This window comes from Gnatocerus cornutus, chromosome 1, assembly GCF_029298725.1.
Source record: "Gnatocerus cornutus isolate USDA-ARS CGAHR chromosome 1, icGnaCorn1.1, whole genome shotgun sequence".
NCBI classification, from domain to species: Eukaryota; Metazoa; Arthropoda; class Insecta; order Coleoptera; family Tenebrionidae; genus Gnatocerus; species Gnatocerus cornutus.
In genome coordinates this window covers 10,450,410-10,464,169 of record NC_142233.1, presented here as the reverse complement: position 1 = coordinate 10,464,169, position 13,760 = coordinate 10,450,410, and the positions used below count along the sequence as shown (strand labels likewise).

The window sequence follows — 13,760 nt, the reverse complement described above, 5'->3', positions numbered from 1 at the left end:
TAAGAAAAATTCAACAACAATTTAATTTATTAACAATCTATATAAAAACAATATTAAATCAAGGAAGAGTTTAAAAAGAATTTAAAGAAAATTTTAAAATACATCTAGTCTAGAGAATCTAGAGAAAGTAAAGGGTCTGGAAGATTTAGAGAGTCTAAAAAAGCTAGGGAATCTAGAAAATGTAGAGAACACATAGAATCCACAGAAACTATGGAATCTAGAGTGTCCAGACAAGAGAACCCAGAGAATCTAGAGAACATAGAAAATTTAAACAATCTACACAAAATAGTTTAAGAAACTATAAAGGATTCGTAGAATCTATAGAACCTATGGAACATAGAGAAAAAGCTTAAAAAATTAAAGAATCGGTAAAATTTGGAAAATCTAAAGAATTCAGGAATTTGGGAGGCCCTATAGAATCTAGAGCCTAAAGAATCTAGGAATCTAGAAAGTATAAAATCTAGGGAATCTAGAGAACGTATAAACAAACGCCTAGAATCTAGAAAACTAGGAGAACCTAAAAAATCTAGAGAAGCGAAACAATCAAGAGAATCTAAAGGATCCAAAAAATCCAAAGAGTTCAAAGAATCTGAAGAATCCAAAGAATCAAACGAACCAAACGAAGCAAAAGAATCGAAAAAATCGAAAGAATTCAAAGAATCCCAAGAATCGAACGAACCGAACGAAACGAAAAAAATCTACAGAATCTACAGAATCGAAATAATCTAAAAAGTCTAAACAATCTAAAGAATCGAACGAAGGGAAAGAATCGAAAGAATCGAAAGAATCGAAAGGATAGAAAGAATCGAAAGCATCGAAAGCATCGAAAGAATCGAAAGAATCGAAAGCATCTAAATAATTGAAAGAATCGGAAGCATCTGAATGATCTTGAGGATCTAAAGGATCTAAAGGATCTAAAGGATCTAAAGGATCTAAAGGATCTAAAGGATCTAAAGGATCTAAAGGATCTAAAGGATCTAAAGGATCTAAAGGATCTAAAGGATCTAAAGGATCTGAAGGATCTAGAGGATCTAGAGGATCTAAATAATTTAAAGCTTATAAAGCATCTAATAAATCTAAAGAATCCAAAGAATTGAACGAGTCTAAAGAATCAAAGGAAACAAATATAATCTAAAAAATCTAGAAAATCCGCAGAATCTACAGAATCTAAAAAATCTAGAAAATCAATAAAATAAAAACAATCTAGAGAATTTAAAGATCGTAGAAAATCTAAAAAAAGCTAGAAAAAAATGGCAAGTCTAAAGAGTCCAGCAAATCAAAAAAGTATTGACCCTATTGAATCTAGAAAACCTTAAGAAAATTCAGAATGGAACGTAGAGAATCCAAAACAAAATGAAGATTTTAAAAAGGAAATCAACGAATCTACAGAGAAATTAAAGAAAGATGATAAAAAAAAGACTTTAGGGACCAAAGAAACTGACGAAATTCAAAGAATACACATATGTAATTTGAGGAATCTCAATGGTCTAACAAATCTACAATGGAATCAGGGGAGTCTGAGAATAAGTCTAAGAAATGCAAAACTCTTATTAATTGGAAGATTCCAAAAAAATACTGGGAATCCAGCTTATTACAGAAATTAAAAACATTCAAAGAAATCAAAAGAAATCACCACAATACAAATAACTAAGAAAACTTGAGATGAATCCGAATAATGCAGACTCTTAAGAGGAATCCAAGAAATTTAAGGTACCAAAAGAATTCGAGAATTTTTGCCTTCCTTATAAATTGAAACCTTTTTTATGTGGTTCAGGTTTGCTATATTAAGTAAAAAATATCAGAATTTTGATAATCCATTAAGATTCGATACAGAATTTGAGAAAACTAATGAAGATTAAAAGAAAATTTATAGACATAAGAAAAAATGATAATTTTGCAGCTTAGAAAAATGTAGAAACTTCAAAAAGAATTTGCAAAATTTAAACAGACGATCCAAAGTGCCTGAAGAAAAAATAAAAAATTTCTACAGACTAAAAATTATTTTAGAATCTGAAATGAAATTAAAAAATTAAAGCAAATCTACAAAGCCTATAATAAAAGGAAAACGAAGAATCTTTGAGATTCATGATTATAAAATGTAAGACAACGTAAAAATAAACTTGCTTATTTTAAATGGAACACTCGATATATTGCTACATTTCTAAATTCTACATCCAAATTGGAGCCCTTTTAGTGAATACTATGGTGTATCTAAATGGTACTATTCCAAAGATTGCGCATTGCGCAAACAGAAAAAATATTTACGTCTCTTTTCAGAGCATTTTACATTCTTTTATAGAAAATCTTTGGTGTTAGAGGTTGGTTATAGCTTTTATTTTATCATCTGGTATAACAAATTTTATTGTTTTTTTAGTCACTGATTTTCTCAAAATCGATCCACAGTCCTCCTACAGGTGTGGTAATAAATTCAACAGGATCATACCGAATCGGTGTTTTAGTTTTTGCATTCACAGTAAGTCTAAAATTCTTAATAACATGAGCGATTCCACTTTTAATCTGCAGTAGTCCAAATCGTTGTCCTAAAACACCAACACATAAAATCAATAATAAAAAACAAACGTTTTCACCTAAGCAGGCTCTTGGACCTTCACCAAAAGGCATGAAAGTGTACTTTTTAATTTTATCTTTCCTAGCACCAACAAACCGTTCAGGATCAAAGACATTCGGGTTTGGAAAATAGTCTGGATCTCTCTGTAGCCCAGAGAGAGGTAAAACAATTGGAGTTCCTTTCTCGATAACGACAGGTTTACCAATACCGTCGCTTTCTTTCGGGATGTAAGTGTAAGTTTTCGTACAGATTTTCCCTAAAGAAAATAAAGGTGGATGCATTCTCAAAGTCTCTACAATCAACACATTAAATTGTGGACAAAACATTGTATGACAATCAAACCATTTACTACCGCGTCTAAATAAGGAAGTCCTTGCAGCACGTCATAGGGAATACAGTCTTCTTCACTGTCAAAGTTTTCCAAGAGCTCTTTTCTTAGTTTGCTTTGGGCCTGAGAATCAGCTGCTAGTTCATACAGAATAAAACTCATAGCAGTTGCAGAAGTTTCAAAACCATCGATAAAAAATCCAGCAGCGTGGGCTGTCACATCAACATCCGTAAACTCGTACTCTTTGCAAGTTGTTTTCAGTTGCTTCAAAATATGCAAGAAATCGTTTCGAACAATGTTGTTTTCTTCGCGATATTTTAACGTTTGTGCGACAATATTTGTAAGTCGGTCTTCAACGTCTTTTTTAACAAATCTAAAATGTTTCATTGTCAATTTTTACTTTTCGGAGATTCAAAGAGTTTCACTTTATACTTTAAGGAGAAACTCTTTGAAAAATGGGGGAAATACTTTAACCGGATGACTTTCGACAACTGTGGGATTATCAGTAATAGAAGAAACAAGAAATTTTCTATCATCCCCAAGTTGAAAAACTCTTTAGCTATAACTTGAAATTCCGTAGTTTCGTCACTAAAGGCTTTAGCTTCTAAACCGAACGCACAACTGGCGACATTGTTTAATGTAAATTTTTTGCACAGTTTTTTCAATTCATACGCATCTTTCTTCTTTGCCAAGTTATGGATAAAAGTGACCATGCTTCTACTGGTTTCTTGTAAGAGAGGATACACCGATTTCATCTAAAACTTTAAATAAACTAGGTTTTCCTAAATCAGAAAATTTACTTTTCCACTTGTAAAACCCGGTGTTAGTTGACTCCTCACAGTTTTCCATTCTTCCCCTTTTAAACAAAACGGATTTCTTCCAAAAATGGGATCAATTTTTTGGTCGATTTCTATATCGTTGTCGTGGAAGTGTTGAAATGATTTCACTGTTATGTCTTTAATTAATTCAGGTTCGCAAATTAGTAGCACAGGAGTGGTTGTTTTATAAACACCGACGAAAGGATACTTCTTATATTCTCTAAAAATTTTCTATGTGAGAATTATAAAGAAAATATATGATTTCTTACCGGTAAATGTCTGCATATATCTCTAAAGCAGATTTTTTCATCAGAAGACTGTCGCCTAGATTTCCAATTAAAAGTGTAGGTTTAGGTCCTGGAACTCCGCGTTTATTCCAGTATTCATACCTTAATTTTAGCCAATAATATAACAAACTAATTATAGCAATTAGAGCTCCTATAAAAAACATGTTCTTTCTTTATGAAGAGATACTTTTTTCAGTGAATATACGTTGATCTAAAAAAAAAGCGAGAAAGTAATCAACTGTACGATATATAATATTATCAGTCTATACTATTTATCCTTTAAGAAGTCGGACTAAGTTAAAAGATTAGAATTAATTTACGACAGAGTAGGTCATAAATGTCAACATAAAATAGACCCGAATATCTGGCGCCTTAAAAAACAAGGCTGTGTGTCCAAATCAAACAACCGAAACAAGCCCAAAACCTCACAAAAAACATTAATTTTTATACACCCCTAAAGTACACAAATACAGGGTGTTTTTGAAATACACTACCAAATAAAACACGGTAATTAGTGTAGACAAGTAGAATCAATTGACAAAAAATGCTGTATGTAAAAGTCTTTTCGTTTTCGAGAGAAAAATAAAGGAATATTTTGTAAAATTTTTGAGTTCGCCACTGGATTAAAGATTATAATCTTGATTGCTTAGCAACAATCCGATGTTTGTTGTTTTAGGTGGATATTTTCATCAATGTTTCATGTTTTACAGACAATCAATTGAGGTAACTTTAAGATCGTCTCGGCGAGTTGTAGTTTTCAGTTAAAAGTCCGTTTGTTTCCATAAACATGTCCCCTTTTCATTTTTTGAATTTTTCGCTAGTTCCGTTGAATTTTCTTTTTCTTCAATTTTTTTTTACAAACATACTCATGCAAAAGTTTTAATTTTATGACAACATTTTTACATGTTTACTAAATTTTCTTTTATTGCAAACTCCAAAATTTGTTGGTTTTTGATTTCAGCCATTTTTTCTGGTTTCCTGCCATTGTCGGTAATTTTTTTAAGCAGCATGGTTTCACTAATTTAGTATAGCATGCGCCAATTGGCTTGGTGCAGAAATTAAAATCATATTGCGGTGTTTAAAGACAAGAACTTTTGGTTTTTTGTTGTTTTAAAGATAACTTTACTTGATTTTGGATAATTTTTAATAGTTTTATTGTGTACCCAATTTCTGGTGGCCTATAGATATTAGATTCTTTAGAGGTGCATAAAAATTAGTGGGCTTTTTTCAGTGGATAATACTCGTATTCTTTACTTTGGTCGTCGAAATTAAGACTTATTTTAGGATGTTTAAATACAATGGATTTTGTTTTGTGACTTTTTTTGGTGCTTTTTACTTAAATATGCTTGAGTTTGGATGATTTTCATCGGTTTTCTCATGTGCCTAATTTCTGGTGGTTTATAGATTCTTTAGTATTTTTGGGGTGCATAAAAATTTTAGGTCTTTTGTGGTTGTTTACTTTTGGAAAACATCTAAATTTGTAGAATTCTTTCCTGTTTTTTAAGAGCCCAAATATCCTGGTATTATCCCTCCTTGATTTTTGCTTTTCATTACAAACACACTCATGCTTGCGCCGAATAGCTTGGTCCAAAAATAAAAAGCCATTTAAAATGTTTAAAAACAACGTATTTTTCGAGTTTTTTAGAGGGTTCTTGAGATAATTTTGTATTATTTTATTAATTAAGATTAATTAGACATTAGATTTCAACAGTTTTATCGTGTGAAAAATTTTTGGTAGTCTACAGATATTTGGGTACTTTTAGGGTACATAAAAATTAGTGCTTTTTTTAACGAATTTAGAACGTTTTCGGTTGAGCAAGCACCTAAATTTGTAGGATTTTGTCTTGTTTTTTTAAGACGCCAAATGTCTTGGTACCAACTTTCCTTGATTTGGTGTTGTTTTTCCTTTTTTTTGCATGTGCCAAATGGCTTGGTTCAGGAATAAAAAGCTATTTTGGAGTGTTTCTAAACAAGGTATTTTATTCGTATTTTTAGGCGTTCTTGAGGTAATTTTGCATAATTTTGGGAGATTTCAACAGTTTTTTCATGTGTCCAATTTTTGGACATCTACAGATATTTGAGGACTTTTGGGGTGCATAGAAATTAATGCTTTTTGAGAGGTTTTAGGCTTGTTATGATTGTTTGCTTTTTTACAAACAAGCTAAATTTGTAGGATTCTGCCTTGTTTTTTAAGACGCCACATATCCTGGTCCAGAAATAACATTTTATGTTCTACTCTGTCGTAAATTAACTCTAATCTTATACTTAATCCGACTTCTTAAAGGATAAATAATATAGACAGATAATATTATATATATATACCAAACAGCTGATTGCTTTCACGCTTTTTTTTGGATCAGTGTGTCTTCACTCAAAAAAGTATTTGTTCTTAAAGAAATAACATGTTTTTTATAGAAACTCTGCTGATTGCTATAATCAGTTTGTTATATTATTGGCTCAAATTAAATCCTACTCGACAGTTTTGAGTTTGCTCCAAAATGTTTATTATTGCTCTAAACTGATAACCGCAATAACTTTGTACCGGGTGTTCTGCAAATTGCTTAATATAGAAAAATAATATGGGAATGATTGAATTTTATTTCTTCATGCGTTCGGGAACCTCCAAATTAAATTTGGCTAATGGTGCATCAGAAGTTTTTAATTCGAGAGCCATTTTAAGGTTACAATGTTATTGCGGTATTATTCAAAAAATCAAATCAAAAACGTGAAATTTCAAATTTCCCATTCTAAATTTCGAGGTTGGTGTCACTGAAAATTCGATAACTGACACGAAATTGTCTAAACTAGCCTTACTATTTCAATTTACTTGTGCACGGATAGTAAAGGTAAATGCGAACCGTACAATTGCTTTGGAAAGACATATTTACAGTAAAAAGGTTAGTTTAGGCATAAAGCGACATTCGAAAGGAGCGGGAAATTTGAAATGAACATTTTTTTAATTCGATTTTTTTTAATAATGCCGTAATAACAAATAATTCTATAAATAACTCACGAAGTAAGAATTTTTTTGCCCACAAATCCACTATTAACCAAATTTAGTTTGAAGGTTTGGCGGAGCAGAAAAAAAATTGAATTCAAATTTCCATATTTTTCCCTATGTCCAGCAATCCGGAAAACACCCGATATATTATAGGCAATGTAAAATTGTGTCTCGATTACATTTTTTGAATTGACATGTCAAGATTTTTAATTTATAACTTTTCGGCTGATAATCTTAATTTGATGCTATCGATTTCATAAAAACGAGACCAGCTAATTTTTATTATGTAATGCACTCAAGTAATGTTATGTGCGTTTTTAACAGTAGCCACCGAGATTCCTATGTTAAATTTTATATCCCATGTAATGTCCATGTTAACTTTTATTCACATAAAGATTAGGACTGTATATACAGGGTGTCCCAGAACTCGCGCCCCAGAGAAAAAGGGCTTATGGAGGCAATAATTCTAAACCAAAATTTTGAAACCATAATTTTTTAACTCAAAAAATAACCGAGATAAGACAAAAAAACTGTAGCCAATCCAGAAGCCGAACAGAATTTGAAAATTGGTAACTATGGACACATACTATCATCCATTGGCCAGTTAAGCATTAGACTCTCGTTGCCTAGGAAATTGTGATGGCCATTTACTCCACTTCTCGAAAAAGCTTTTGGGATTGGTTGTTAACTTTTTATCAGTTCTCGAATACTATTAAACTTAGTCAATTTTTGTTTTGAAATTTATCATCTGTATTGCTGTCGGCACCCTCCCTTGCTCTCTGGGGCACGAGTTCTGGGACACCCTGTATACGTATTCAGAATGATTCAATGAGCCCGAAAATGCATGAGCCCGAAAAAAAAAATGCAACCAACATTACAAATACAAAAAATTTCACTGCTTTCACGTTCAAATAGCCGGTTTACAGTTTAGAAAATTTAATACAAATTTTTGGATTTTCATTTGTCTCCCCAATTCAAAATTCTTTAAATTTGTACTTCTAAATCTAAAATTTTGAAATTTCAGTCCCTTATAATATGTATCTAAAGCAGTATATCTACCAAATTTGAGAGCATTCACGTTAAAATTGCCGGATTTAGAAAATTTAATGAAAAATTTTGGATTTTGAGTTTGTCGTCCAACCAAAAAATTCTAAAATTTGTATTTTTAGTTCTAAAATTCTAAAATTTAGGACACTTAATAAATGCACCTCAAGCAGTATACCCACTAAATTTTAGAGCATCCACGTTAAAATTGCCCTTTTTGAGAACTTAATCGAAAATTTTGGATTCTGAGTTTGTCGACCAAATAAAAAATTCTAACATTTGTTCTTCTAAATTTAAAATTCTGAAATTTAGTACACTAATTAAACGCATCTTAGGTAATAAGAATAAGTCTAGCAAATTTCAGTGCTTTTACGTTAAAACTGTCGGTTTCACAGAATTTAATAGAAAACTTTGAATTTTTAGCTCAACCTCCAAACAAAAAATTCTTCCTTCTTATTCTAAAATTCTATAACTATGTGGGTCAAATAAACACATGCAAATTAACAAATCCAACAAATTTCAGTGCTTTTACGTTAAAATTGCCGGTTCTAGAAAATTTAATGGAAAATTTTGGAATTTGAGTTTGTCCCCCAAAAACAAAATTCTAAAATTTGTACTTTTAGTTTTAAAATTCTGAAATTTAGTACACTTATTAAATGCACCTTAAGCAGTATATCCACTAAATTTAAGTGCATTTACGTTAAAATTGTTGGTTTTCGAAAATTTGATAAAAAAATTTGGATTTTGCATTTGTCCCTCCAATACAAAATTCTGAAATCCGTACTTCCAAATCTAAAATTCTGAAATTTCAGTCCCTTATAATATGTATCTAAAGCAGTATTTCTACTAAATTTACGTCAAAATTGACGGATTTAGAGAATTTAAGGAAACTTTTGTTACCGGCAGAAATTGCTGTCAACTTTAGTTTTTAATGAGTGGACTGATAGTAATGTTTTTATTCTGTTATAATTCTGTTACATCAATAAATCAGGGAAACAATTCAGTTTTGAGCAAACGAAACTTACCAGAAAAGAACGAAACAATACCTAAACATCGCGGGAATCCCAGTTCAATTTCCTCTCCTTTAATGTTCAAGTGCCAATGGGCACTTTGAAGATAACTGCGCATGCGGTGTTAACTTATTTCGAGTGCGTTCAACGCCATGTAGTGCGTGCAAAAAAGTTATGGCATTTTGCATTGATAATACCTAATATGACGTCATCGAAGAAAATAAATAGCGATCGCCGAACAGAGAATTTATACATTAATTTTAATACAGTTCATATTTAACCTTAACTTATCATTTGATGGATTATTTTTTAATGACATATTTTATTTCTTAACAATGTAAAACTGCTATTCAACAACTTCCTAATTATTATTGTAAATAAAAAAATTGTGGCGAAATGACCCTGAATCAGAAAGTCATGTTCGAAGGTTAAACAATACGTAAAATATAAGTGAAGCTGAACCGACAAAAATAATAGCTACTTAAGTAAATACTTATGATTTTAGAAAATGGTGCCTGAAAGTAAGTCCAATCAAAACAAGAACTACAGATATAATCTAAATTTCAATTTAAGCTACATATAGATTTATAGTTATCGTTTAATTTTTGTCTTCTTACTTTAGGTTTGACCCTATTTTGGACTAAAATGGAAGTTTGCACAACATAAAATTCATCATGGCCGCACTACTGGTTTTATAAGCATCGAAGAATGAAAGTTTGTACGTACATACATACTTGTATTTTAATCAAACCATACACCGACGCGGAAAAACAAATAAAAATGTATTTTCAAAATTCAGTTTTGTTCTTTAAATTAGACTGAATATGAACCAGCCTGTATCATGCAGGCATTTAGTATTTAAGACAAAAACTGACTCTTTAATGAACAAATTTACTTACATGAAGCAAATATTTGAAGTAGGTATATTCGTCGGTAATGATTTATTTTATTATGCATTATTTTGTTAATATTAATACACCATTACAAATATGCAAAGATGATATATTATCTGTTCTCTAAACAGAAGTGACAAACATTGTCAAATTGTAAAAATTTCTTTAAAAATATTGCAGGGAAATTTATTGTTATAACAATATTCTTTCATTTCATGTCACTTATGTTTAAATTACGAATTTTTCGAGATCGGTTAAGTTGTTGAAACGTTATTTAAGTGTCAATTTTCATCAAATGACATTTATAATATTATTTATGGTTCTCATAATTTTTACTACGGATACTAAGACACTTTTCGACGAGTTATGTACACTATTTTTCCTACGACTTTTCATCATCTGGAAGAAACTATACGTCTCAACAATAGTTCATTTCTTGTCTATTCTAAATGCCATTTTTATACGATTTCATAGAAAAGTGACGTATTTCTCATAGTTAGATAGTTTTGGTATTCGTACATTCATTTACGAAAGTAAAAGTCACTAGTGTGATATGAATATATCCGCGCAGACCTGTTAAAATTGACTTGTCCAATTCATTTTTACCATTATGCATGTTGTTTTGCAGTGAATCGTTTAGATATTTGGGACAAAAATTCAAGAGTTACATTTGTTTTTCAAAATAACTGTCAATTTTGACAGGTCTGTGCGGATATATTCATATCACCCTAGTGACTGGATGTACGAAATTATCAACTTTGAAAGTCATTTAACCGTGTGGAAAATGCCACTTTCATATGGGGTCATAGGAAAAATAATTCTTCTGATTCGGTGCTTTAAAAATTGGTTTATATCTTAGATTATTTTTCAATTGTTTCCGATGCATTAACAAACTCCTTAAACCACTGTTATGTGAGTTGAACTCCTATCAATTGCTTGTCAAAACAATGAGATTTACCCAATTAAAAAATTATTTAATGGCAGGTGGCACTTAAATAAGGTTTTACCAACTTTTAACTGTTCTTGAAAAATATCTCTAAATAAAAACATTAAATGGTTTTCGTAAAAGTACGTTTAAATTAATTACTCAATAAAAAAATTAGTGTAAAATAAATATTTCATAGCACATTCAAATACAATTAACACAATATGCAGTAGCTATGAAATGTCAAATAAATTTGTTGCTCATTGCTCAAGTAGGTTTAGATTTTTTAAATGACATTTGTAGTTAACCTCAATCATATAACAAAGGCAGTTTTGAAAAAAAAACTGTTCAAGTTGTGGTTTGAAAACCGAAAATCTAAGACTTGTCCGATTTGTCCCTCCTTGGATATGGCATGATGATACAACTGTAACTTTTTTCCCAAATTATAACATTAATTTTAATGAAAATATGAACTAACCTTCACCAGAAACCTGTCTACAGATTGAATTAATTCAGAGTTTTACAAATAAACAGTTCCTATATTATGCAATATGTTTCATAATTATACAAATTATATTATTCATCTCTAGTCTTCAATTAATATTATTTATTATTAATATTATTATTAATATACGTACATAATTTATAGAATATTTTACATTTTTTTTGTAATTTGTTGTTATCTGGCCAACTTTTTTATATGCATAAATTATTGTCACAAAATTTTTGGAACGAATTAGCAGTGATGTGGAATTACCATAATTGCCTGAAAATTCCGACAACTGAAACATTTGGAAATTTTCTGCATTACAAGTGACGCAAATTACAAAATTAGTGCTCATAAATTATTCTTCAACAAACCGAGAGATAATCTAATGATAAGAGATAAAGTAGTCTCTCTAAATTGTATTTTGATAGCATGTTGTTGAATACCCACGTAATAAGAGTCGAGGATAGCGCAAATACATTTTTCTCTAAAACTTTCAAAGATATGTACATTTTGGAAAACTAAGAACATTTTTACTAACCGCTCGTAGAATTTCCATCTCTAAAACACCTACAGATCTATGATTGATTACTTACTTACATCATCTCTGTCAATTTCAGATGACAAGTTTATTGCAGAAATTACTTTTGAAATGACGTATTTTATGGATTTTACGAAAAAAAGTTTGGCTCGTTTGCGTCACAGAAGCAGGTAAACTGGTTTGAGTCATGATCATCAAATAGCAAACAATAGGACGTTAACCGCAAAACATGTTTCTAATTAATTAAATACAAATACAAGTTTTGCTAAAAAATGCAATAAAATATGTTGTGTATTGAATTAACAATAATATTGCACGGAAAAAATAAAATTGTTTGCTGGCATTAGTAGTCACAACATTAATGTTTTTGTCTCTTTGGATACAATTCAGTAATCTCAAAATTTTATAGAAAAAATAAAAAATATTTTTATTTTAAAACAAACCAATAATTTCTATAAAATTTTGCTACATTGACTTTTTTAATCTCAAACCGTGAAATTATCTATCTATCAACTGTGCCCAAAGTCCAAAACTTTTATAAATTTCTATTTTAGAACGAACCAAAAAATAGCAACACGAACACTTTCAAAAGCATTTTCGGACGTGTGATCCCCACTGTTTTTTAGACCTGCAAAATTTAAAGAATAAAAAAAATCTGATTTAGTCACTTTTACTCTTTAAGGTTGCTCTTCTAGTAACTATTTTGGAAATAAAACATTCTAACCTCTTTTAAAATACTTCAGCACACTCCTGTGTCAATTAATAACAGTGCGATACCAACCGGTAAAGAAAAAAAAATTGTTCTTTAGGCTGCCAAATGCCGTTTTCCGGCCTATTTATGTCATCAAAAACGGTCAAAAAAGTCAAAATTTTTGTAAATTTTCATTTTGAAAGGAATCAAAATTGTCTAGTATTTTTTATTTAATTCCGTAAATTTAGCAATTTTAATCCCAAAACATACTTTCGAGGTTTTTCTAGTTTTGACCTGTTTCTCAACTGTGCTAAAGTCGTAAAATTTAGTTCAAAAAACTAAATTTTTAAAAATTTTTATTTTGAGGCGAACAAAAATTTTCTAGCATTTTCTATTTAATTTCGTAATTTTGGCAGTTTTGATCCTAAAATATTGAACTTTTGAGATTTTACTATTTTTGACTTGTTTGTCAACTCTGCTAAAGTCCTAAACTTTAGAGCAAAAAACCAAATTTTTGGAAAGTTCCATTTTTAAATGAATCAAAATTTTCTAGCATTTTCTATTTAATTCCGTAACTTTGATAATTTTAATCCCAAAATATTAAACTTTTGGGGTTTTACTACTTTTGACCTGTTATTAACTGTGCTAAAGTCGAAAAGTTTAGCGTAAAAACCAAAATTTTAATAAATTTCAGTTTTGGAAAAAACCAACAATTTTTACCATTTTTTATTAACCCTTTAACTGTTGGAAACGTATACAATATACGTTTTGTCATTTTTTTCAGAAAATGCAAATGTTAAGAATTTGAAATTAAGGGGACAAAAGTAAGCTGATAAGACAAATCGAATAAATATATCCACATTTACGTAACACTTCCGATTATGCCGGAAGTAGCAGTTAACTTGTTTATTTTAAACGGGACACCTATATTTTATTGCATTTTTAAATTCTAGTATATGCAAATCACTTTCTGTATAAGGTGCTATACCTAAATTTTATCATTTCTGAAATAACTTGATTTAAAAAAAATATATAATAAATTTCCATTACAAAAAAAATATATTTCTACAAAAATTTTTGAGAATTTTTTATTTCTATTGGACCACCAAGTTTGTTATAATTCCAAAGCATGCTTAAAAAAATTGGAAACAAAAGAGTAAAAACAC

General features: G+C 30.1%; 1 protein-coding gene across 1 annotated transcript; it reads right to left on the bottom strand.

The window, feature by feature from the left end:
• Nucleotides 1-2,370: 2,370 nt before the first annotated feature.
• LOC148180300 (putative cytochrome P450 28a5) lies at nt 2,371-4,040 on the bottom strand. Its single transcript, XM_088035760.1, has 6 exons — nt 3,985-4,040; nt 3,698-3,935; nt 3,366-3,652; nt 2,912-3,270; nt 2,589-2,861; nt 2,371-2,540 (listed from the first exon to the last, which is right to left on the bottom strand). The coding sequence occupies exons 1-6, from the start codon at nt 4,023-4,025 to the stop codon at nt 2,371-2,373; spliced, it is 1,368 nt and encodes a 455-aa protein (XP_087891886.1). The 5' UTR covers nt 4,026-4,040.
• Between the last annotated feature and the right edge of the window lie 9,720 nt (nt 4,041-13,760).